Source organism: Talpa occidentalis, unplaced genomic scaffold (genome assembly GCF_014898055.3).
Source record: "Talpa occidentalis isolate TD23 unplaced genomic scaffold, MPIMG_talOcc4v2.1 talOcc4.16, whole genome shotgun sequence".
Classification (NCBI taxonomy): Eukaryota; Metazoa; Chordata; class Mammalia; order Eulipotyphla; family Talpidae; genus Talpa; species Talpa occidentalis.
This window is the reverse complement of record NW_023601653.1, coordinates 17,690,146-17,717,273: the sequence shown is the minus strand read 5'-3', so window position 1 is coordinate 17,717,273 and position 27,128 is coordinate 17,690,146. Positions and strand designations below refer to the sequence as shown.

The 27,128-nt window shown below is 42.0% G+C and overlaps 1 protein-coding gene across 2 annotated transcripts in view; it reads right to left on the bottom strand.

The window, feature by feature from the left end:
- TMCC3 (transmembrane and coiled-coil domain family 3) overlaps positions 1 to 27,128 on the bottom strand; it is a 130,840-nt gene that overhangs the window by 63,444 nt on the left and 40,268 nt on the right. Inside the window, exon 1 of one of the 2 annotated variants that reach the window (XM_037513859.2) lies at positions 3,594 to 3,692. The exons of the other annotated variant lie outside the window; for it this stretch is intronic. Coding sequence (XP_037369756.1) covers positions 3,594 to 3,671 — 78 coding nt within the window. The 5' untranslated portion in view covers positions 3,672 to 3,692. Of the gene's footprint in view, positions 1 to 3,593; positions 3,693 to 27,128 lie in introns of those variants that run through there. 2 annotated transcript variants of the gene reach the window in all.

Here is a 27,128-nt window from a genome sequence, read left to right as displayed (position 1 = left end):
CAAGAGAGTAAAAAAACAACAAAATACGACCTTACATGTAGATAAAAATAAGTAAGAGCTAAGTGCACACAGTCGTTTTTTAAAACATTCTCTTTTATTGAAGACTCACAATCACTCCCACAAGTAGGAACTATGATCACTTCTTCTATAGATGGAGAACTGAAGGCGGAGAAATGTTAGCCCTGCCCCAGGGGTCACCCAGTTGGGAAGTGTGAAGAGCCAGAACAGGATCCAGGTCATTTGATCTGCAAGGCCCAGCTGTTCACTGTAGCCAAGTGGCTGAAGGCATTTTAGAACACTTAAAATTAGAACAAAAATTTGATTCACACATAACTGATCAGTAAAAACCAGTTACTGTAGAGAAAGCAGACTGCTTATAGTCTTAAAAAGATGGACCTTAAATATCTGGGTCATGAAAAAAAAAAAGATTCTAATTATGTATGCTTTCTTTCAAAGTAGAGGGAGATGCTGCGCATGGAGTTAACACACAGCATTTCTGAGTTTACCTAGATGAAGTTTAAAAAAGTGAATGATTCTGACTTGTCAACTTAGAGACAATCACAGAATTCATTATTTATGTTACATTTTCACTGAAGGGGAAAAAAAATCTAGGTTAGTCCACCTGGCTGTCAAAATAGACTGTCAAAACAGACTTCTGCCAGGTTAAAATAGTACAGTCTTGTTATCATTCCAGTCTCAAAGGCTAAAACAAGCTCAGCAAGAGAGAGCTGTTATCTCAACAGGGTATCAAATACTGAACTCAAAAACTGACCATTTAGTAACCAAAAACTCCATCTCTCAGTCTTAGCCCCTTCCTGGGAGGAAATTTCATCTCTCTGAAAGGTTAATCGGCTCATCCCATGCACCTTCAGTTTTCGTTAGTGTTTTCAGGGGGGACTCATTTACCAAATGAGTTCACAAAATAGTTCATCTTAAACTGGATAGTTTATTGCCAATGAGCGGATGGCATCAAGAAAATAAATGCTAACACCACATGATGTTTTTCCCTTTTGTATCATATACTTTCTGGGTATAAAGAAAATCTGTCTTTATAGTTCTATCTAATTGAGTCCACAACACAAGAGCTAGAATCATCTAATGGGATGCATTTCTGCACAGGAAATCTGCTGGCTGCCTCTCCTTCATTACAGCAGACTTATTGCAGCCTTAAGGAGAGACTCAAAATTACATCAGCCCCACTTGAGAACAGTTTTTTGAGTTTACAAAATTTCCATTAGTTGTCTCTACACATGGCTGTCTCAACAATTAAAATCCTAACAGAGTCAGTCAAGAAGTTTAGGCAGGGATCTCAGCCCTACTTGTGAGCACTGTCTACAGCCCTCACAGGTCAGATTTATTCTAGTACTTGTGAGATTTCATTTGCGCAATAAGCTAATTGAGAATGAACAGTACAGATGTCTAACTTAGGTTTTAATACAGGGTCTATGCAAGAATCAGGTATCGCCATGCTAACAAAACAAAGTACAGTTGACCCTTGAACAATCATGGGGTTAGGGATACTGAGCCCCAGGCAGTCAAAAATCCACATAAAACTTTTGACACCATCCCACCAAAATTTAACGAATGGCTGCTACTGATGGAAAGCCTTAAATAACAAACGGTCGATTTACTGACTGTGTATATTATATGCATTATTATATACCATACCATTATTATATATTATATTCTTAAAATAAGCTAGAGAAAAGATTAAAAAAATCATAACAGCAAACATCAATACTGCAAGCTTATTTTTTTTTACAAGAAAATCAGTGTATAACTGGACCCACACAATTCGAGTCTGTGTTATTCAAGAGTCAGCTGTAGTAGGTGTACCATCATCAACAGAATGTCGGAATAATAAAACCTTTGCATATGGTGTAGTACCTTTAAGAGAAAAGATGGGCATTGAAACGGAACAACTGTAGATAAGGCAGAGACAAAGTCCGCAGTTAAATTACATGTTTGCTTCCCCACTTCTCATCTAAGTAGTTGAGGTAAAAAATTTTAACACCATTTCACAAGTTACGAAGAGTGAGTTTTGCCAGATGGCTGAAGAGGGTTTATAATCAGCCATCCATCCCGCAAAGAATACAAATCTTGTTGTTTACACAAAGATGATCACAGTTGTGACAAGCAAAACCCAGCTTGCACATTTTTCCCCCCAAATCTGAAATTTCTTCTGTCAAGTGCAACATTAACTTTACAGACACCCCCGGTAATGCACTGGGGAAAGCTGGTCACCTCACTTGCTAGTTAACTCTATCTTCCCCAGTCACCCTTTCATAAACTTCTACCTGTAGGTAGCCAAAGACCTTTTATCAACATGTTCTTCCCCAAAACGTTTCTAGTGACTTGCACAACACATTGTCTCGAGAAACATTTAAAGAAAGTGGCAAACACTAGTGAGTTCTTGGTGAGGCTGGAAATGGAGCAGATGCAGGAGGCTAAGTAGTCCACCAAATGCATTTAATCTGTGAAAGTTTAAAGCATTCGGTTGCACTGATCAACGGATGCCAAAGAAAAGGAGGGAGGCTGGGCCAACATGCCAGGCCCTATCTCCGACCTGTGGTCGAACACCAAACCCTGCGCGAGGCATCGAGCCACATTCTGCCACTGTTGCTACTCTTGCATTTGGCCGGTCTCTTGTCTGCAGAGGCAGCCAGATTCTGAGCACGACGCCACCTCCGCGAACTTTATACAGGGAGGCCGATCCTCAGGCCCTGACAAGCCAGCTGGGAGAGCACAGCACCTCCCCAGGTCATCTCCCACCACCACGGATGCCAGGCTGGAGGACGCGCTGCTCCAAAGGTGACTCCTCTCTAGCCTAGACGTCTGAACAGCAGAACAGGGCAAATGCAGGGGGGAGGGCGGGGGCTTCCTCTCCTTGCTGGGACCAGGGCTGGGGGTGCGACCTCTGTTCTTATTTGGAAGCCCATACCCCGCTCGTCTCTGCGGCGCGCTCGCACGAGCTATTTTCGCCCAGAGCCAAAATCAGCAACAGCAAATTACACGTCAAACAATGGAGAGGGCGCCCGCTCCGCACGCTGCAAACTCCGGAGAAGCAGCGCGCAGACTTTGCACTCGGGCAGCGCCAGGAGCAGCCGCCGCGGGGTACCTGGCGCCCCGGGCGCCGCCTCGGGGAGACCTGGCTCGGGCCCCCGCCCAGAGCGCGGGACCCCGCGGGCCGGGAGACGCGCCCCCCTCGGGGAGGCGCGGGGCGGGGGGTGGTCTCCCGGCGGGGCGCGGGGTTGGGGTGCCCGGCGTCCCCGCGGCGCGCGGCGGGCGCTCCCTGGCGGAGAGGGCGGCGGAGCGCGCGCCGTCGGGGAGCCGGGGCGCCCGGGACGGGCGCGCGGGGGGCCGAGCAGCAGCGCAGGGCCGGGGTCCGGGCTTGGCTCGGCTCTGCCCCCGGCGGCGGGACTGGGGTCTCGGCGCGGCGCGGCACACGGGGCTCCGACGCCCCCTCCCCGGCCCCGCGGCGCCCGGACTCCGAGCCCGCGCAGAGGCGGAGCGAGGCAGCGCAACGCGGGGGGCGAGAGTGAAGGAACGCGGGAGCCCGAACCCACCCGGCCTCGCGCGCCCGCGCCCCTCACCCGGCTCTTGCAGCGGTGGTGCCGGCCCGGGTCGGAGTAGGTCCGGTCCACGGTGAGCACCGGGTCGCTGCCCGGCATCTCGGCGTGCGCGCCGGGAACTTTCCCTCCGCGCGCGCGGGCGCCGCGCCTCGCGCAGGCGGCCGGGCTCGGGCTCGGGCTCGGGCTCGGGCTCCGGCTCCGGCTCCGGCTCGCCCCGGAAGACGCGGCCGAGGGGGCGGCGCGGGCGGCCCCGACTGCTGCCTCCACCCGAGCCGCGCCGCCGCCACGGCCCAGGCGGAGAGGGGGGGGCGCGCGGGCGGGCGGGGCGCGAGGCTCCGCCCCTCCCCCAGGGCGCCCCGCCTCCCCCGCGCGCCCCGCCTCCCCCGCGCGCCCCGCCGGCCCGAGACCCGGCCCAGGTGCGGCGCCCCGGCTTCCCTCCCGCGCGCCCTCGCTGCAACTCGATCCCCTTCCCACGCGGCCCTGTCCTCCAGAAGATGAGTGGCAGCCACGCTGCTGTGGACTTGTGTGTGCGCCTCTGGATTCCCAGCAAGATGTCGAGGCTTGCCCTGAGAGCTTCCTCGCGTGTTGTGGTTGCCCTGGACACGCACTGCATGGACATTGCACCGTGCGCCAGGCCCTAGGCCAGGCATCAGAGATTTTTTGGGGGAAATGTATGGTTTTTCTTATGATGCCACTGTGCATAAAATGCACTTCCACTTACAGAGCCGACAGTGTTTGTGTGTTTAATTTTGCCTGTCTGGCTCAGCTTTATGTTGTAAGCTGCTTGGGAGTCCAGGCACATCTTTTCATGTTAGTTTTCTCTATTTTCAGGGAGGAGTGGCTGCCCAGAAGGAATCTGGAGTCTAGAAGCAAAAGGACTGTTTGGGAAACAATTAAATATAAGTTACTGAAGGCAAAATTCTGAACACCTGGCGTTCGTGACGGAGGGCGTAATAATGGCAGACAGGGTTGGAGCGTTTTTTAAGTGCAGCTGCTCTATAAAGGAGTTAGAGTGCAATGAGACCAGCCTGGGAGGAAGGAGGATTTTGCTCCTCCCCTTCAAAAGTGCTAGGGTGGGGGCTGGAGAGTGGTGCAGACTGAACGAAAATATTGAGCCTCAAAACACAGATATGTTTGGAAAACCTCAAGCCCACTCAGGAGGACATGGTGGAAAAAGTAGGTGAGACCATATAGTGAAAGCTCTACTCTTAAGGCCACGAAGTTCAGCCTTTTGAATTTTGAGCAGCTGCTGGAGGTTTCTGAACAGAGAAATGGCAGTATGAGAATAGAAAGTTAAGAGGATGTCTCCTAGAGCTGTGTGAAGCACTGATTAAAGATGCATCAGAAGGGACACCGGTTAGAAGACCATGACAAAGATTGAGAACGATCTAATTGTCCTTCAGAGGGAGACCGAGTAAATAAATTATAATACATCCATCCAGTGGGCGGTCATAGAATGAGACAGCTCTCTATGTACAAATATCTCAACATACCCTGGTTAAGTAACAAAATCAATGTGCAGAGTAATATATATGGTATTCCACCTTTTATGTACATCCAGAATACATGATGTGCTTATATATGAATAGCATATTTCTGGGAAGATATACAAAAAACTAAGGAAATATACAATAAACTGACAGCAGGCAAGGGAAACTAGGTAGCTAGAAGGTAGAGCTTGGAGAGAAATGTATTTTTTCATTGTATATGCTTTTCAAATTGAATGCTTGAGTTGTTAGCATAGAGTCACTATTCAGAAAGTAAAATTTTTTAATATTTTTAAATAAAGGTAAACTTATTAAAAGAGAAAAATGGAAACCCCCATATAATCATAAAATCATTCTTCAAGAAATTAAATCAGTGCTTTTTAATTCCCGTCCATATATAGGCATGTGCATATGTACACACACACACACACACACCCAGGCCCAGAGTTGTTTTTTTGTTTTTTTTTTAAAGATTTATTTATTTATTTATACAAGCACTGGGTACAGTCAGAAGCATGGGAGGGTGAGAGGATTCACCAGAGCCAGAGCGGGGAGCAGAGCAGGCAGACTGACGAAGTACACTGCTGAGGGGAGCAGCGGGCGGCAGGAGAGGTCTGCGCGCCATGTGGGACCCTCACCTGGTGGCCAGGGATTGAACCGGCTTTGCAGAGGCTGCGGACAGCCTCGCAACCCAGCGCTCAACCGCTGTGCAACTGGGGAGGCCCAGGCCCAGAGTTTTTCAGGCAAGTTCTTCCAGAGAGATATCAAAGTAAGTGTGTGTGTGTGTGTGTGTGTGTGTGTGTGTGAGAGAGAGAGAGAGAGAGAGAGAGAGAGATTTCAGTAACAGTGGCTAGAGAAGTTCTTCATGATAAGGTAACAATTGAGCAAAGAATTAAAAGTCTCAGAAAGAAAGAACAGCAAAGGGAAAAGGCCCAAAGCAGGAACATGTTGGGAGTGTTTAAGAACATTTGGGAGGCCTATATTGACTAGAAAGAGAGTAGGAGATGGGACAATTTATTCCACTTTAAGAAATTTGACTTTAATTCTGAGGAAGATGAGAAGGTTTGGAGATTTTTAAGGAAAGGATTGGCATGATTTGCTTTGTCTTTTCCCTTGGGGGAAAATATAGATCCCTATCTTACAGCATACACAAAAATCAACACCAGAGAGATTACAGACATAAGGAAGAAAAAACACAATCTTTAAAATTGTCAGGAAAAAAATGGGAGAATATAATTATGATCTCAAGTTATAAAAAGCAGGTCACAAAAAGCATAAACCATAAAAATTCAACCACATTAACTTTTAAATCTGCTTATGAAAAGTGAAAACATGAGCTACAGCAGAACTTAAGCTAAAAAAGTCAATATGGATGAATTTCACAAACAACAGAGAAACAAAGCAAAAAAAGCAAGCCACATAAAATTACATACATTAAGATTCTATTCATGTAAAGTTAAAAAATATGAATAAATGACCCTTTTTTTTTTTTAGGAGAACAAAGATACACAGTAAAACTACTAAGAAAATCAAGGGCAAGAGAAACACAAATTTCAGAACAGTTTTTATCTCTGGTGGGAGGATAAAGAAAGTTTCAGTAGGTACAAGATTATAAATAGTGCTCTAACAAATGACTGCTGGTGCTCACGATACAGACAGATTCATCTTCTCGCACACATATACAAACACACACACACAATTTCCTAACTTAAAATTTCAAAAGCAATAAAAAGACTCAGATATGATGATGGTATCCTTAATTCCAGAATTTAAGGCACCTTGGGGGTACCTTCTCAAATAAATAAGCATAACAGCACAATTTTTTTTTTTAAACTCTTTTTTTGTTGTTTTTTTTTTGTTTGTTTGTTTATAGAGGCATGTTTTATTTATTTATTTGTTTGTTTGTTTGTTTTGTTTATACATGCACTGGGTATAGTCAGAAGCGCGGGAGGGTGAGAGAATTCATCAGAGCAAGAGCGGGGAGCAGAGCAGGCAGAAGGACCGAAGTACACTGCTGAGGGGAGCAGCGGGCGGCAGGAGAGGTCTGCGCGCCATGTGGGACCCTCCTCAGGTGGCCGGGGAGCAGTCGGGGATCGAACCGGTGCCGCAGAGGCTGCGGGCAGCTTCGCAACCCAGCGCTCAACTGCTGCGCCACCGGGGAGGCCCAGCACAATTTTTTTTTTTACAAGTATACAGATTGCTATAAAGGCACAAAATAGCTTGTTACCATTAACTTAAGTCATTATGTCAATTTAACCTTACAAAGATTCATTTTGAAAACCAGTAAGAGTCCATCTTTAGGTTTTCTCCCTAATTTGTCTGATACTGAATCTTTTGTAGGGCTAAGTAAGTAGACTATTCAGGTGTGTGCACATAATTTTAAAGAGGCCAGTCCTAAGGGAGGTTCCTGACAAACCAAGGTTGGGTTGTGGTCAGTGTGCCAACAGTCATCAACTTTCCATTTCAATCACTGTCTTGTGGTTCCTCAGAAAAACTCTATCCCGGAAATGCTGACCCCCAACGAGAAGGACAAATTAAAATTTCTTTAGACTCACTTAAATTTCAGTTAACAGAGGATGTTCTTTTTTAGATCATGTAGATTTATATTATAGCTATTGCCCAAAAGCTGCTCTACTGGGCATTCGTGCAAAATAAAAAAAATTAAAACAAATTAAATAGCCAAAGAGAGAGATAGCTCCCCCCAAAAGAAAGAAAACAAGCAATGCAGATCACCATTTGGGTCTCCTACAGGTAGCAAGACCCATGGGATCACATGCTGTCTGTCTTTTGGAGGCAATGCCTTGAGTTTAGAGAGAGAGAAAGAATTGTCTGTCTCTGATACCTCCAAATCCTGCAAAAAGAGAAGGAAAAAATATCACACTCTGACTGTAACAAATGTAATCAGAACAGTTAGGAAAACAAAGGTACAAAATCTAGGGTGTGAAATAAGCTTTTACTTCCCAAGTGTAAGCCGCTCCAGAAAGCAGCATATGTAAATGCTAAGTGGAACCTGTAATTGAGCTGCAATAAAGTTTGCAATGACCAGAAAAGGCTTCATAGATGAGGTGGGATTACACTTGAATCTTGTAGTGCATATTTATTAATTTTACCTGCCCGAATCCTGTGACTAGAAGCAGTACCTGGATTTTTCTTTTGAGAGTAAATCCTACCCTACCTTCCACTGAAGTAGTTTAAGTGAGGTTCCAGCCTGGACTCCCAGAGAGGCTGAGACTTGTGCAATAAACATATGACCCAGTGGGAGCCAATGAGAGTCACTCTTGAGACTTTTGCAACAACTACTGGGAAAGAGGATTCCTTTTGAGTAGGCTTTGCCAAACTGGTAGAATGTAAACCTACTGTTGCTGTGGATATCCTTGCCTCCACACAGACGGCCTCCCTGAGGAAAGCAGAACCGTGAAAGAAAGATTTATTACTGAATGTTAGAGCACTAAAGTCAGCTTTTTCCATTATCTATTGTTGCATGACCCTAAGATGTATTCACCTACAGTTACCGCCTACTGGCTCACGCTTCTGCACATGTGCAGACCTCCAAAGCTGGGGGCTCAGGGTGTTCTGTGCTCCATGAGACACCAGCTGGGGCAGGAATATCCAAGATGGCGTCACTCACATGTTAGCATAGGAACAGAGGCCACTTTCCTGGTCTCTGTTTCTATGTTCATATGTTTAATTTCCTGAGAGTAAAATATGTTATGTTTTATAGTGTCTCATCTTCCAGGGCTCCCCTCTCTCCATCAGGGTAGCTGGACATCTTTATATGGTGCCTGGTTTTCAAGAGAGTAAAAACAAAAGCTGCCAAGCTGCCAAGGCCTAGTCTGAAACTGGCAGAGCATCTCTCCTGTCACATTCTATTGGTCAAAATGAGTCAAAAGTGCAGCCCAGACTCAAAGAAGGGAAAAAAGGAAGTTACCTCTTGATAGGAGGAGTAGTGTGTACATGCAGGGATAGAAGAAATTTCCGGTGCCCACTTGGTAATGGGATGGAGAACACCAGACATGACTGGGCCCCCGTTTTGCTATGTGAAGCAACATATTCCTCTTTTTGCTTGGGCTAGTTTCAAGAGTCCTGACTAATACAACATTCAATGTCTGCTATGGATGGAAAGAAGACAGAGCAGGGCATCATTTCAAGAGAAAGCAAGCACGGTGGACAGCACGAATAGAGGGAAAGCGAGCAGAGAATTCTAGTAGAAGTACAGTTTTTTAAAAACTTTATTCCTCTAATTTTATTAAATGCCACTTTTTAAAAAAAATTTTAGGTTAACATTGACTTACAACACTGTATGTTTTAATACAGATTCACACCTCCTCAGATGTGTGTTACCACACCACACCAATACCAAAGGACCAAGAACTTTCTACCCCAGTGCACTAACCCCCTCCACCCTTTGCTCCCATCCCCCTCTCCTCTTTTAACCTTAGTTTTATAGTCAGAATCCAAGGTTTCGGTTTGTTTTGTCTGTTCCTTTTCTTATGTTCCCCACAAGTGAGCTTATCCAGTCTTGTCCTCCTTCTGACTCCTTCACTTAGCATAAACCCATCCATTTCCATCCATGCTGTTGCAAATGGCAAGGGCAGCTTTTTTTTTAAACAGCTGAGTAATATTCCATTGTATGTACGTCCCCATTTTTATCCAATCATCTAGCTTGTTTCCAAATCTCGGCTATTGTAAACAATGCTGCAATGAACAAAGGAATGAATAGACCTTCTTGAATTAGTGGTTTTATATTCTTCAGATACATAACAAAAGAGGTATAATTGCTGGTTCATATCATAATCTATTTCTAATTTTTTTGAGAAACTTCTGACTTGCTTCCATGGAAAACCTGCATGGAGGTAAGATTTTTTTTTAGGCCATTATCTAGAGAACATTCCCTGGTTACTTCCTCCCAGATGACAGCCTATGAACTGTTTGATTATAGTTAATACTTCCCACTTTTAACACAAAAGTTACAATATCTTATGTTATTTAAAAGTTCTATATGAGGACTAGAAGGGAGGGAAGCGCAGAACCCTGCTCCCCTCCCCCGCCCACAGAGGCAGCACTCTCCGACAGGCAGAGAGGAGGAAACAACACACCAAAACGGCCCACAAGAACAAAGGACGCAGCAAGCGGGACTGTGAGTGGAAAGGAACTATTGCAGCCACCACACCCCGGGAACGGGAGCTGAGGCGAACCCTGCAGGATCCGCCGCGGCGGTGAGCGAACGGCTCCGGGCGCCATTAGAGAAGAACAAAGACCCCGGGAGACCCGCACACAGCCCGGGCTGCCGGTAAGCTGGCGCGGAAACGCGGCGCGCTAGGGGAGCTTGAAAAGCAAGTGCAGACCGGGATCGCAGCTGCCCAGGTCCCCGCGCCTGCGACCTAGGCTTGCGGGGAGACGCACGGAGGTCCTCACTGAGGTGAAGGTCCCTCCCTGAGTGAGCAGGAACCAGGCGCCCAGGCACGGGAGCTGTGCAAAAGGCGCCATTCCCGCGCCACTGAACTGGGCTACAGCCCGAGTCCTGGAACTGAGGGCTTCAAACTGAGACCCGGGGCACGAAAATTCGGGGCGTGGGTTCTCCACGACGGTGGGGCACAAGGCAGACACAGCACCCCAAAGCTGTTGAGGTGTACCCTACCATTCCCGCTCTGTTCTCTGTCCCACGGGGTGGGGGGAGGCGAAAAACAGCCCCCAAGGACAATAGGAGAGATCTCTGGCGCCACCTAGCGACCAGGAAAAAAAATTCACTAACACCCTATAAAACAGGACATTTCTTAAGACTGCTTGAAAAGGGCAGAAGGTTTCTGGCGGACCCAGTGGCCAGCCGGGAAGTTATTCCACGCCAGGCCCCTTCCGACCAGCAGTCTGAGCCCACAGAGGGAGCAGGCACCCACGTCCGGGGCAGACCGGGTGCGCAGAAGAGTGTACCTGAAACCGGAGGCGCAGGGACTGCATCCCGCTTCGCCATTTGAGAACAGGGACATTTCTTCAGTAAAAACTGCCTAAAACCAGCAGAAAGCTCCCCCAGAAGACAGAGATGGCTCCTGGAAGAGCCAGAGGGGAGCGGAGAAGTTCACCCAAGATGTCAGTCAGTCCGAGCAACACAGTGTCCCAACGCATACGACAAATTAGAAAACAGACAGTAGGGAGTAGAAGAACCACACGCAACCTAAAAACTCCTCAGGAAAGAAGCACACCACAAAAAGAAAACCACTCCCCAGATTGCAACGACAGCAACTTGGAAGAACTTCTGAGCCTTCCAGAAAGAGAATTTAAAATTGCCATGATTAAAATAGTGATAGATCAGAAGAAGGAAATTGAGTCCCTAAAGAGGGAAGTAAGAGAAATGCAGGAGATCAAAGAATTAATGGAGGAACTAAAGAACTCTGGGAAAAGCAATGAAAGCAGAATAGATGAAATGGAAGAACGAATAAGTAATCTTGAAGACACAGAAATAAAAAGAACCAAAACAGAAAAGGAAAGAGAAGTACGAAGGAAAAAGAATGAAGAAAGACTTCGGGAACTATCTGACTCCATGAGGAAAGGAAATATAAGAGTTATAGGAATTCCAGAAGGAGAGGAGAGAGATGTAGGAACAGAGAAAATATTCATGGATATAATTGAAGAGAACTTCCCAAATGAGAAGAAGGAGCTGAAAATTGATATACAAGAAGCAAGAAGAACACCAAACTTCCACGACGAAAGGAAAAACACAGCAAGACACATAATAGTAAAGCTCCCAAGAATCCAGGACAAGGAAAAAATAATGAAGCTGACAAGAGGGAAGAAACAGATAACATTCAAAGGAAAACCAATCAGGCTGACATCAGACTTCTCTGAAGAAACACTACGGGCAAGGAGAGAGTGGAGGGACATAGTCAACAGACTCCAAGAAAACAGATGCCAACCAAGAATACTCTATCCGCAAAGCTCTCTTTCCTCCATGAAGAAAGAATATGGACCTTCCCAGACAAAGAGAAACTCCGGAATTTCATTGCGACTAAACCCCCACTCCAAAAAATACTACAAGGAATCCTAAAGCCAGAACCTCAGAGGGACGAATAACAACGAAAGAAGACCAAAAAAAAAAAAAAAAAAAGTTATTAAAAGAATAAATAAATAAAATCAAAGGAAAGACAAACATAATGGCAAATACAGATGCTAACATATCAATATTAACTCTAAATGTAAATGGACTAAACTCTTCAATAAAAAGACACAGAGTTGCAGCCTGGATTAAGAAACAAAACCCAACCTTTTGCTGTCTCCAGGAAACACATTTAGCTACAAAAGATAAAAATAGGCTCAAAGTCAAAGGATGGAAAACAATCCTACAAGCAAATGGGCCAAAAAAGAAAGCAGGAACAGCTATACTTATATCAGATAAAACAGACTTCAAACTCAAAAAAATAAAAAGAGACCCCAATGGTCACTACATTATGATTAAGGGGACAATACTTCAAGAAGAAATAACACTCATTAACATATACTCACCAAACGAAAGAGCACCAAAATATATCAGACAACTGTTGTCCTCTCTGAAAACAGACATCAGAGAAAACACATACGTAGTGGGAGACTTCAACACACACTATCAACAATGGATAGATCAACAAGACAAAAAATAAGTAAAGAAACTAAAGCTCTAAATAAGGACCTAGAGCATTTGGGCTTAACAGACATCTATAGAACACTAAACCCAAAAAAAACGGAGTACACATTTTTCTCAAGCGCACATGGATCATTCTCCAGGATCGATCACATACTGGGGCACAAGACAAACATCAACAGATACACCAAGATTGAAATCATACCAACCATCTTTTCTGACCACGAAGGCATCAAACTAGAAATAAATCATAAAAAGAAGGCAAGGAACTATCCTACCTCATGGAGATTAAAAGCCACACTACTGGAAGACCACTGGACTAACGAGGAAATCAAAGAAGAAATTAAAAAATTCTTTGAATTGAATGACAAGGAGGACACCAATATCCTAAATGTATGGGATGCAGCAAAAGCAGTAATAAGAGGAAAATATATAGCAATAGAAGCTCACATCAAAAAACAAGAAAGAACTCAAAGAAACAACCTAATCTCGAAGCTCAAAGATCTAGAAAAAGAACAAAAAAAACCCAGAACAGTAGAAGAAAGAAATAATAAAAACAAAGCAGAAATAAATGAAATTGAAACTAAAAAAACAATCCAAAAGATCAATGAAACCAAGAGCTGGTTCTTTGAAAAAATAAATAAAATAGACAAACCCTAGCCAGGCTCACAAAGGAAAAAAGGGAGAAAGCACAAATACACAGAATCATAAATGAAAGAGGAGAAATCACAACGGACACAGCAGAAATCAAAAGAATAATCAGTAACTACTATGAACAGTTATATGGAAACAAGTTCAACAATCTAGAGGAGATGGACAAATTCCTACAACTCTACAATCACCCAAAGCTAGATAAAGAAGAAATAGAACACCTAAACAGACCAATTACAAGCAGCGAAATTGAAATGGTAATTAAAACCTCCCAAAAACAAAAGCCAGGACCTGATGGATTTACAAATGAATTCTACAAACATTCAGAGACGAATTAGTGCCTATCCTTCACAAACTCTTCCAAAAAATTGAGAAGGAAGGGACAATACAAACACGTTCTATGAAGCCAATATTACACTAATACCAAAACCGAATAAGGACAAACAAAAAAGGAAAACTATAGGCCAATCTCCCTAATGAACACTGATGCAAAAATCCTCAATAAAATTTTAGCTATCAGAATCCAACAATGTATCCATAAGATAATTCACCACGACCAAGTTGGATTCATTCCAGGGGCACAAGGATGGTTTAACATCGAAAATCAATCAACATTATCCAACACATCAACAAAAAGAAATAAAAACCATATGATAATATCAATAGATGCTGAGAAAGCTTTCGACAAAGTGCAACACCCATTCATGATAAAAGCCCTTGAAATTCTTGGGATACAAGGAACATACCTCAACATCATAAAGGCCATCTATGACAAGCCAACAGCCAGTATCATTCTCAATGGTGAAAAGCTGAAAGCAATTCCATTAAGATCTGGAACAAGACAGGATGTCCACTCTCACCACTGCTTTTCAATATATACTGGAAGTCCTAGCCAGAGCAATAAGACAAGAGAAAGACATCCAAGGAATCCAAATAGGAAAAGAAGAAGTCAAACTATCACTATTTGCAGATGATATGATAATATACATAGAGAACCCAAAATCTCCACAGAAAAACTAATTCAACTCATCAATCAATTCAGTAAAGTGGCAGGATACAAAATCAACACGCAAAAGTCAGTGGCCTTCCTATACACAAACAATAAATCTGAAGAAGAAGAAATCAAAAAACCACCCTTTTATTATCGAAACAAAAAAATCAAATATTTGGGAATAAATCTAACAAAAGAGGTAAAGGACCTATACAAAGAAAACTATAAAACACTGTTAAAAGAAATAGAAGAAGACACAAAGAAATGGAAAGACATCCCCTGCTCATGGATTGGAAGAATAAACATTATTAAAATGGCCATCCTACCAAAAGCAATATACAGATTCAATGCTATTCCAATCAAAATCTCAATGGCATTCTTCAAAGAAATAGAACAATTATTGATGAAATTCATATGGAATCACCAAAACCCCGAATAGCCAAAGCTCTACTGAAAAAAAGAAGGAAATGGAGGCATCACACTCCCAGACTTCAAACTATACTACAAAGCCATAATCATCAAAACTGCATGGTATTGGAACAAGAACAGACATACAGACAATGGAATCGAATAGAAAATCCAGAAATAAACCCACAGATTTATGGTCAACTAATCTTTGACAAAGGAGCAAAGACTATGCATTGGAGCAAAGAAAGTTTGTTCAATAAATGGTGCTGGGAAAACTGGGTCGCTACATGCAAAAGAATGAAGCTTGACCACTACCTCACACCATACACAAAAATCAACTCAAAATGGATTAAAGAACTAGACATAAGACCTGAAACCATAAAATACATAGAAGGAAATATAGGCGAAACACTACGGGATTTGCACATCAAAGACATCTTTACAGACACATCACCCAAAGCAGTGATAGTGAAGAGAAAGATAAACAGCTGGGACTACATCAAATTAAAGAGCTTCTGCACAGCAAAAGAGACAATAACAAAAACAAAGAGAAACCCCACCAACTGGGAGAACATTTTTGCACCCAACACTAATGATAAAGGACTGATCACAAAAATCTGCAAAGAGCTGATGAGACTCAGCAACAACAAAGAAAATAATCCAGTCAAAAAATGGGCAGAAGAGCTAAAAAGAAACTTCTCTGAAGAGGAAATGCAAATGGCCAACAGACATATGAAAAAATGTTCAACATCACTTGTCATCAGGGAAATGCAAATCAAAACTACCATGAGATACCATCTCACACCAGTGAGAATGGCACATATTAAAAAAACTAGCAACAACAAATGTTGGCGAGGATGTGGAGAAAAAGGAACTCTTGTGCACTGTTGGTGGGAGTGCAAACTGGTCCAACCACTATGGAGAGCTGTGTGGAGATTTCTGGACCTACTAAACATAGAGCTTCCATATGATCCAGCAATTCCACTCCTAGGTATTTACCCAAAGGACACAGAAACATCAATTCAAAGAGCACCTGCACTCCTATGTTTATAGCAGCACTGTTTACAATAGCTAAGCTTTGGAAACAACCCAAATGCCCAAAAATAGATGACTGGATCAAGAAGATGTGGTACATATATACCATGGAATATTACTCAGCATTCAAAAAAGATAAACACATGCAATTTGCAGCAACATGGATGGCACTGGAAGGGATCATGCTCAGCGAAATAAGCCAAAAAGAAAAAGATAAATACCGGATGGTCTCACTCATAGCAGGAATCTAGAAAACTTAAATAAGGGACCAGGAAAATGAATATAAGAAAGTGAAAATCAAAATCAACAAAAAACTATGAACCAGAGACACTTTTTGGGGGGTGGGGGGCGGGAGGGGAAGGATTGGGGTCAGAATGGGGCGTTTGCAATTGTATGGGGGAATATAAAAATAAAATTTAATATTTAAAAAAAAAAAAAAATAAATGCAAGGCAACATATTTCACACTCAAAAAAAAAAAAAAAAAAAAAAAGTTCTATATGAAAATTTGTGTGTGTCCTCATTCCCACTAGAGGTTACCTCAGGGAAAAGGACTATGCCTTCTAGATAAGGCATATTCCAGACAGCTTCCAAAATAGTATTGTGTATTCAATGCATACTTGCTGAATGAATGAATTAAACATTTATTAAAAGTCTATTTTCTAGGCATTGGGGTTTAAAAATGGAGTAAGATAAAAATGGAGCTACCATATGACAAGGCAATTCCACTCCTAGAGATCTACCCAAAGGACACAAAAACATTAATTCAAAAGGATACCTGCACCCCTATATTTATTGCAGCACTATTTATAATAGGTTAAGACTTGGAAACAACCCAGATGCCCAAAAATAGATGACTGGATCAAGAAGATGTGGTACATATACACAATAGAAATACTACTCAGCGATCAAAAAAGATAAACTCATGCCATTCGCAGCAACATAGATGGAGCTGGAAGGGATCATGATCAGTGAAATAAGTCAGAAGGAAACAGAAAAATATAGGATGGTTTCACTTATAGAAGGAATATAGGGGAACCAAACAAGGAACCAAGAGAAAAAAATAACAATAAATAACACAACGAAACAAAACAATTTATAGTTGTCAGAGCTATTCTGCAGGGGAGGGAGAGGGGAAGAGACCAAAGTGAGGGTGGGAAGAACACAAGGGACTATGGTTATGGTGCAGGGGTGAATAGGTGGTGGAAATTCTATGAACTACACCTGAGAAAAGAGAACAAATATTGTTTTAAAAATGTAAAATATATAGAAAATAAAAATAAAATAAAAATTGAGTAAGATATAAGCGTAAGGTTAAGTTCTTCCCTCAAGGGATTGGAATAAACATAGTATTAAGGATGAAAACTTGCTGAATGATAAATAGTATCCATTTTCAGATATTGAGTAGTGGTTGAAGTTTGTGAATTTTTCAATTATTTATTGAGCACCTTTTTGTGTGACAGGCTCAATTCTTGGTGCTGGAAATATAAAAATGAGTAAGACATGGGCCAATCCTGAAGGGACCTCCCATCTACACAGGGACACAGTTAAATAAATATGATATGGTGCTACATAACTGTGCCAAAATAATTATGTCCTTGGTGCACAGGTCGGACAAAATAAGGAAGTAGTCTCACCTCCTTTGGTATTTCAATGTTACGACATCATTACAGCAGGAAGAAGGAAACAGGCATAAAGGGAAATTTCACTTTAAAGGTGCAAATATGTCATCCTCTAGTAAAGCAAATGGAAATGTATTTCCTTTCATATTCCATTTTGATTTTAGTAGTAAAGTATTCCTGCTGAGGGAAAAGTTTATCATACAGAACATACAGTAAGCCTTTCTCTTAAGCATGAAAGGAGGGAGGAAAAAAAAGACTAAATCAAATTTAAAAAATTTATTCAACTTACTTGAGGTGAACACATGCTATACATATGTGTACATATATATACATATACATATTGAGGGTCAGAAGCTTCCAAGCTTACTTCAAATACGAACCTCTAATTTTAACCATCTGGCTTACTGCTAACTGGAAATGACCAGTCTTAACATTTGTATTTAATTTTCCACATATCATGTTCTATGTGACTGTAAGGAAACGATCTCTGCTAGTTACTTAGCATTAGCAATAAACTGGCAGAGAAACCCAAAACTTCCATTTGGCAAGATTTCAATAAAAAAACAGGAAAGCAGACTCAACTCACACTCTGCATGCTAGTGAACTTGCTTCTAATTTTTTTTAGCAAGTGTAAGAATTTCATGCTATTGATTTCTCAAGAGCAATGAATCTTAAAGAGGATTCTATGGGAAGCCTTCAAGTGTTCTGCAAACTGGTCTCTAAAACGTGTCTTTCCGGAAGACTTGAGGTTACATTCAGAAGACAAAAACATATTTCAGTTCATCTGAGTGACAAACTTTGGCTTTGTGGAAATTCCTGTTAAGAGGATTAAAAGACAAAATACAGATGGGGAGAAAATATTTGCAAAACCAACTATCAAACAAATTTGTGGGGTGAGTATGTGGAATATGTAATGACTCTCAAAACTCAACAGTAAAAAAAGAAACAATCCAACGACAAGTGGACAAAAGACACAACAGGTATTTTACAGAACAGGAAATAGAAATGCCCAATAAACACCTGGAAAGATGTTCAAGGTCATAAACCATTAAGGAAATGCAAACTAAAACCATGAGCTACCACTGTTTACCTATAAGAATAGCTACAAAAAAAAATCATGATAACATTTACATTGGTAAGAATACAGAGACACTAGACAATCCACACATTGTTGATGGGGATATAAAGTGGTACAGTCGCTCAGGAAAACAGTTTGGCATTTTGCTGTAAAACTAAACATGGAAAACAAGACCCAGAAATTGCGCTCTAGTACTTACCCTAGTAAAGAAATAGAATCACACAAAAACCTGTACACAAATGTTCATGGAAGCTTTAGTCATAACAGTCAGAAACTGGAAACAGCCCAGATGACCTTCAACAGGTGAATGGCTGAATAAACCAACATCCAAACTACAGACTACAGTGTAACAATAAGCAACACCAAACTACTGATAGACAAGTTGGGAGACTGTTGAGGGAATGATTATGCTCAGAAGAAGCAGCCAATCTCCAAAGGTGATATACTGTATGATTCTATTTGATGTGCATTCTTGAAACGACAAAATTGCAGAAATGGAGAAGAGGTTGATGGTCGGCAGGGATTAGGGACTGGGCGGCAGCGTGGGGGGTTTTGCAAGAGGGAAGTGGATGTGGTTGCAAAAGGGTAATAATGCAGGGACCCTGTGGTGACAGAATTCTTCTGTTTCTTGACTGTGGTGGCGGATGGAATGTTCTCATGTGATGAAACTGCACACAGACACACACACAGACACACACACACACACAGAGCTGACCCTTGAACACAAGATTGAAGGGGATCGACTTATAAGTAACATTTTGAAAAGACAAAGTAAATTTATAATACTGATAAATATAAAACAGTTCTGTAAATGTATTTTCCTCATGCTTTTCTTTCTTTTTTTTTTTTAAAGATTTATTTATCTGTACAAGCACTGGGTACAGTCAGAAGCGCGGGAGGGTGAGAGAATTCACCAGAGCCAGAGTGGGGAGCAGAGCAGGCAGAAGGACCGAAGTACACTGCTGAGGGGAGCAGCGGGCAGCAGGAGAGGTCTGCGCGCCATGTGGGACCCTCGCCCAGTGGCCGGGGATCGAACCGGCTTTGCAGAGGCTGCGGGCAGCCTCGCAACCCAGCACTCAACCGCTGCGCCACCGGGGAGGCCCTTCCTCATGCTTTTCTTAACATTTTCTTTCCTCTAGCTTACTTTATGGTAAGAATAGAGTATATAGTACATTCACAGAAAATGTGTGTTAACCAGCTATATTTGTTATCAGTAAGGCTTCCTGTCCACAGATTATTATTAGCAGTTAATTTGGGGGTAGGGGTAAAAAGATACGTGCAGAATTTTGATGCCGCAGGGCTGGCATAATCAAGGCCTGAACCCCTCTCCCTCCCCACCCTTCCTGCTTTGTTCAAGGGTCAAGCAAAACTGAGAAAATCAGAATCAGATTGTGTACAATGTTAATATGGTGTTTGTATGACTAGCTTTGCACTGTTACCTCTGGGAAAACTGGAAAAAAGATACATGGGATTTCTCTGTATTAATCACTACAACACCATGTGAACCTACAATAATCTCAAAATAAATTTTTTAATGAAAAATGTATTTTAAATTTACATACAATTGTGGTAATCTCTAGAAGTAAAACTTTGGTCTTTGGGGAGGAAAGGGAACAACACAGCAAGGAGGAGGGAAATTATTGTCTCTGTAGAAGTTGTTCACGCAACATTCTTCCAATTCTGGCCCGCTATTCCACCAGAGGGAAGAGCTGTAGAAACTGAGGGGTAATGGAGAGACTGTGAGGGGTGCTCATTTTTTTTTTTAATAAAGGCATGTTTTTATTTATTTATTTATTTGTTTGTTTGTTTGCTTTGTTTATACATGCACTGGGTACAGTCAGAAGCATGGGAGGGTGAGAGAATTCACCAGAACCAGAGCGGGGAGCAAAGCAGGCAGAAGGACCGAAGTACACTGCTGAGGGGAGCAGCGGGTGGCAGGAGAGGTCTGCGGGCCATGTGGGACCCTCCTCCGGTGGCCGGGCAGCAGCCGGGGATCGAACCGGCGCCTCAGAGGCCGCGGGCAGCTTCGCAACCCAGCGCTCAACTGCTGTGCCACCGGGGAGGCCCAGGGGTACTCATTTACGTGAACACCACCATCGGTATCTGGCCACAGCGCATCATGCCTGAAGTTCAAGTTGGCTCCTAAGAACTTGAAGGCCAAGTTCTTTATCATTGGCAGTCAGTGCTGAGCACAGCGCCTAGCACCATTCTCCAATGTTCATGGTGAATGAACCACTGACAGTTGAGTCCTGATTTGGCTGAAAGAATAATGTAAGTTTCATAGATTGATTCAAGTTCAACTGAACTCATTATATACTGAGTTATTCGGTTAAAGGTTTATGTTTAATGTTGAGTAGCGAATCCTGAAAGTTCACTTGTAATGTCCTAATGTGAGGTTCCCACATCAGTTTGAGTCTATTTTATGTCACGTATGCACAGATATAACATGAGTGCTTTGCTATTTCTAACCTCTTGGTCCTATTATTTAGTAGGAAGCAGGGTTTCCCTGTCTGGTTACTGTGTATGACTCAGCTGCCTGTGAGTGCAGTTTTCCAGAAGTCCACAACAGTGACAGAAACAAATGAAGATGAAAAAGCCTTACTTTGTGCTGCACACAGTTTTGCATTTGGTTCAGTCTGTAACTAGAGCTGTGACACCAAGGTTTCCGTGTTCACTCACTCACTCACAGAGGCAGCGGGTCTCTGGAGTCTAGCTAACTCCACCCGTGTATGGCCAGCCCAGGAGAATTCTTTTTCATTAAGTAAATACTGATTCTGAAAGATGAGCCAGCTACACTTCAGGAACACATGGTTGGAGAATTCACTTTGCATTTTATCAATTTGCTTTGCAAGATAAGAATGGTGGTAAATAAAACTACCAGAGATATCTACAAATCAGTCCAAGTCACAGTCCTATCAGAAGAGAGATGCTGCTTGCTCAAGCCTTCCTTCTCTGAATTCTGACAGTATCTGTTGCTTCTATCATTCACAAAAACATTTACGTGGAGGGCCTCCCTGGTGATGCAGGCAGTTGAGCGCAGCACTGTGAAGCTGTCCGTGGCCTCTGCAGTGCTGGTTCTATCCCTGCCGTCCTCGGAACAACCCACAAGACGAGCAGACCTCTCCTGTCTCACCCACTGCTCCCCTCAGCAGTGTATTTCGTCAGTCTGCCTGTTCTGCTTCCCACTCTGTCTCTGGTGAATCCTCTCACCCTCCTGCGCTTCTGGTCTGTACCCCAGTTCTTGTATAAATTTAAAAAAAAATTTTAAAGAAAACATTTACGTGGAGAAGATAGGGACTTACAGGGAGATAGTATGGTCACACTTACTAGCCATAAAGTCTTGGTTTTCTCTTTTGTAAGCTGAGGATGATATTATCAATAGAATCCACCATGTATTATTGTTAATGACTAAAAGAGAGAACATACATAAAGCACTTTCAAAATGGGGCTCAGTAAACATCTACATAAAATAAAAAGCAAAGCTAAATTCTGTCTTCCTGTGACACCTTTCTTGCTTTAGTACCAGCAGGATGTCAAAGACCGATGCTGTTGTCCTGGAAAGTGTTCTTATTCAGGAAAAGGGCGCATTCCAATGCTATACCTCATCATCACAGAAACAGAAGAAAGCAAGTCTCTGGCCCTCCTCTGGGTTGCTCTGGACTGAAAAGGGTAAGTTTCCCCTTTCTACACTAATTTGTCCCCACGACACCTGCTCACACATAAAACACAGTGATGTGTGTGTCTCTCTCTCTGTGTGTATGTGTGTGTGTGTGCGCGCGCACGTGTGTGTGTGTGTGTGTGTGTGTGTGTGTGTGTAGACTTTGACAAAGTAATTTCCCATCTAGAAATCTATCCTGAAAATAATATAGTACAGGGAAAATTTTATTAAGACAAAGACTTCCAAGCCTCCCTGGCGGCGCAGCGGGTTGAGCCCAGCACTGTGAAGCTGCCTGCAACATTTGCAGCGCTGGTTTGATTCCTGGCTGGCCAGGGAGAAACCCACATGGTGGGGCAGACCTCTCCTGCCACGCCTGTTGCTCCCCTCAGCAGTGTATTTCAGTTGTCTGCCTGTTCTGCTCCCCACTCTGCCTCTGGTGAATCCTCTTACCCTCCCATGCCTCTGGCCTGTACCCCAGCTTTTGCATAAATAAATCAACCTTTAAAAAAAAATACAAAGACTTCCCATCACTTCACTGTGTTTTATCATTCTGAAAAGTTTAGAATAATCTAAAGGATTGTTTATGAAACAGTTGTTTATTGCTTATGAAAAATATATGAATTATGATTTAGTCATACAAAATTACAGTACATGTATTGCAAGTTATACTTAGAAAGAACTTATAATCATATGGGGAAATGTTTACGTAATGATGTTATCTCTCCCTCAATCGGGATAACCCTTCCAGACTGAAAAAATTTAAAAGTATTTCAATACTTAGTCCTGCCAATGACCTATAGCAAAAGGAAATCTCACATGTTGGTGATGAGACCATAAACAGGCACAACCTCTTTGAAGTATGAGTTGGCATAATCCAATGACATTGGAGCTCTGTACTGAGACCCAGGCTCTCCGCTCTTCAGCACATACTTCAGAGGACCTAAGTCAACCAGGACACACACACACAAGGATCTTCATAGTGGCAACAGTCCCCATCTGGAAACAACCCAATGGTCATCAACAGAATGGATACAAAAATTGACGTAGTTATTTTCCAAGTAACATCAGTCATCTGTTGCTGAAAATCAAATGTTCTGCATGAAAATGCTAACCAGAGACCACTTCCCATGATCTTAACTCACGCTACAAAGTAGGGTTTTCCCTTTTTATGTAGCTCCACCTAATACTTACTGAGAGAGCCTACCAATTTGCCTGGTATGAAGTATCACAAATGTTCACCTTTCCTGTCCTACCTCACCCCAAACACCCCTCAAATGTTCAGGGCAAAGCAGTCAACAGAAGTCTCAAATATTTTGCTACTCAATCCCTAGCTCTACAATGGTAGGTGCTATTATTTTACCAATTCAGAGAGTAGCAATCCAGTTCTCTGAAAAGATCTATTTGATCAAGAGTAGTCAGCAAAAGGAGAATCCAAACTATAGGCCCATCTGGCTCCAAAACTCACTTACTATGGGCATATCTGTGGATAATTATTTAATATTTATAGGTCTCAGTCTTCTCACCTGTAGAATGGGGATAACAGCATCTATTAAACAATTACTCTCTTAAGCAAAGGCCTGTGCTGGCATTGCCAAGAATACGAGTGGGTAAGAACCTCAATGCATCCAGAAACCCCACTGCTGCATGTCCCTCACCTAATAATTAATGCATGAACCTGACTTGCCACCAGCCTCTCCCCTTGCCTGACCCTTCTCCAGCTTTCCAAACAATTTAATGAATAGCCAGCATCCTAACTACTCCACAAAGATGATTTCTACGTTCTATGCCTCATGTTTCTTGTCCTTTCCCTGGAGGGAAAAAACAAACTAACAAGGCTTCTTAAAATGAAAATTACATTATTTTGACTATATCCTCTATAGGAAAATCCATGTAAACCTTATTTTTTTATCATTTCCAAGTTTTGCATTTGGATTTCCAGTTTTGCATTTTAAGCTTCACAAAATGGGAAATTTCAATTCTCACATCTCTTTGGCAGTTAAGATTAAGTTTCCTATGCGCATTTAGAAGGGTGCACTGTCCCAGCTGACAGTTTTGAAAGATATTCTGTAATTCTATTATTTTTCACTGCTTCTTCCCAGATCTGCTGTGGTTGAGAGACTCCAGTTAAGATTTCTGACATTCCATTGATTTTTCTTCTATTAGGAATGTCTCACAAAAGGAGGAAACTGCTATACCAAGTGCAAGATTTAAAGTATCCAATATAAAATCAGATGTGTGCAGGGTACCCAGCAGGCCGGCATTCCTGCCAACACACTTGACACACACAAAAGAGTTATCAGAAATGCAACATGTAGGCTTTTCAGAGTATTACTACAGGTTGGCCATTTAGCGTTAAAAACAACTGCTAAAATTGTTCTTGAAGGTAATAAGAAGAAAGACAAAAGAAATATGAGAATAGACCAAATAGCTTTTAAAGCTCAATTTAAAACTTATGCTCCACCCAAAGAGGCAGAAAATCCATAAATTTCACCATAGCCTCCTGACACTGGTAATTGCAAAACTATTCTCTAGACAACCTTCTACCAAGATGAGAGTGTTTTCCATTCTTGATTATTTTCATCTGACCATTTTACAAAAGGAATAATATTTTCTTCAATCCAAAAATATCAGAATGCCTTAGATATGACCAACTAAAATATAGATTATCAATTAAAATATATATTATTTATAAACCCCATCTTAGGAAGAACTATTTAAATTACTGTGCTTTAAATATTTTCCCTCATTTAGCTATCCAGATCAATTGTATATCTAAAATATTAAGTTATTATCTGTACAGTTGGACGCAGTAGACACTAGCCACATGTGGTCAATGAGTGCTTGTATGTGCATACAGGACTAGAAACTGAATTTTTAATTTCCTTGAATTTCATTAAATTATATTTTGTATTTACTTAGCAAATATCTCATTAATATTTCTCTTTTTTTGATATTTTTATTTATTTTTACATAAAAGAACTGGGGTGTAGACCAGAGGTGCAGGGGATGAGAGGATTCACCAGACAGAGTGGGGAGCAGAACAGGCAGATCTACTGAGATAAACTGTTGAGGGGAGCAGCAAGGGAGACAGGAGAGGTCTGCTGTGCCATGTGCGGGTTAGCTCGCTGGCTGGGGATCGAACTCAGGACATAGAGGTGATAGCACTAAGACATAACCCCTAGGCCACTAGGGAGGCCCACATTAATATTTTTCTATTGACTACATGTCTACATAAACAACGAAGACCACATTCATTTATAAAAAAAGAAAACAGAGTTTGACATTTTATTATAGAAAATATGGGACAAATATTACATAAACATTAATACTCATGTTATGCATGGCTCTTTCCCCCATGTGATATCTTAGGTCAAAATTAAACTTCCTTTGCTGGTAGCATTTTATGTATAAAAGGGACATAGTATTTGTCACAGTCAAATTTACATTAAATAAATTGCACATGTATATCACATCCTACCCTACTAGACTATGATCTTTTTGAAACAGAAGACTAACTTACTCATTTTAAAAATCAATGAGTACCTAGAATAGTTCTTGCAATGAAAATCCTTCCATGAGTGTTTGGGAATTTCATTATAGCATATAGCAGCAACTGAAACAAAATTTATTGTTGTGTAAAACAAAGTCTAAAATGAATAATGAGGTATTCCCTGCTGGGGGAGGAAAAGATACAGTATCTCCCAGATGTTAAGTTCCCTAAACCAACTGAAAAAATGAAACTACCCAATCAAAAAGGATTTTTTCTAAATTTGCTGAGCTTGTTTTAAAATTCAATGGAAGAAAACATGACTTTGGGAGCAAGAAGGGTGAGTCCTTTTCACCAGATATCAAGAAGATTTATAAGCAACAGTAATTCAGTAAATGTAACTAGGAACAGGCATGAGACCAATGAAGATAGAGCTCAGAAACAGATTCATGAATATTGGAAGCATAATCTGTTATTGAGGCGCATTATAAATCAATAGGGAAAGAAAAATACTGGTAGTTCACATGAAAAGAGTAAAACCACAGTAGATCCCTATCTCACACCAAAATAAAAAATTCAGGTGCAGTTCATTTCTGTAACTTATGTCATATTTTCTATTATTGATGACTCATTGAGAATTCAAGTAGACTATGCAATACACGAATCATCGTCCCTACATTATTCATACCCAATGAAAGTAAAAAGAAACTGAAATGATATAAGGGACTAGAAAAAAGACTAAGAAAGAAAAAAATCAAAATCAACAAGCAACTATGAACCAGAGACAGACGATGGGCGGGTGGGGGGGCGCTAGGGAGGAGAAGAGGGATTAGGGTCAAGATAAGGGGGGTTGAACTGTGTGGGAAATATAACCAAACTGAAAATGCATACATTGTGTGAAAATTAAAAATGATGTAAGAATTATATAAAATATATTAAATGAAAAAGAAACTGAAATGATGGTTTTCTCCAAGGGCTTATTATAAAGATGCCCACAAAAGAGGGTATATGAAACACGTTTTTTTCTTCTTTAATGTGTTAGATCAAGCCAGAGGTCAGTGGGGCTTTATGAAGGTCAAAATTTTATGTTTTTTTTTTTTAAGATTTATTTATTTATTTATACAAGAACTGGGGTACAGTCAGAAGCATGGGAGGGTGAGAGAATTCACCAGAGCCAGAATGGGGAATAGAACAGACAGACTGACGAAAAACACTGCTGAGGGGAGCAGGGGGCGCGGCAGGAGAGGTCTGCGTGCCATGTGGGACCCTCGTCAGTGGCCAGGGATCGAACTGGTGCTGCAGAGGATCAAACCGGCGCTGCAGAGCTGCGGACAGCTTCACAGCCCAGCGCTCAACCACTGCGCCACCAGGGGAGGCCCTGAAGGTCAAAATTTTAGAACTGAGGTGGAGGCCAATAAATGCATGGATGGACGCAGTTACTGAGCAAAGTACTTCTAAAGACATCTCTGATACGGATGCCATAAAGCTAAAACCAAAATCCAGCTGCGCAGGGAGAGAGCTCCAGGGTTTCT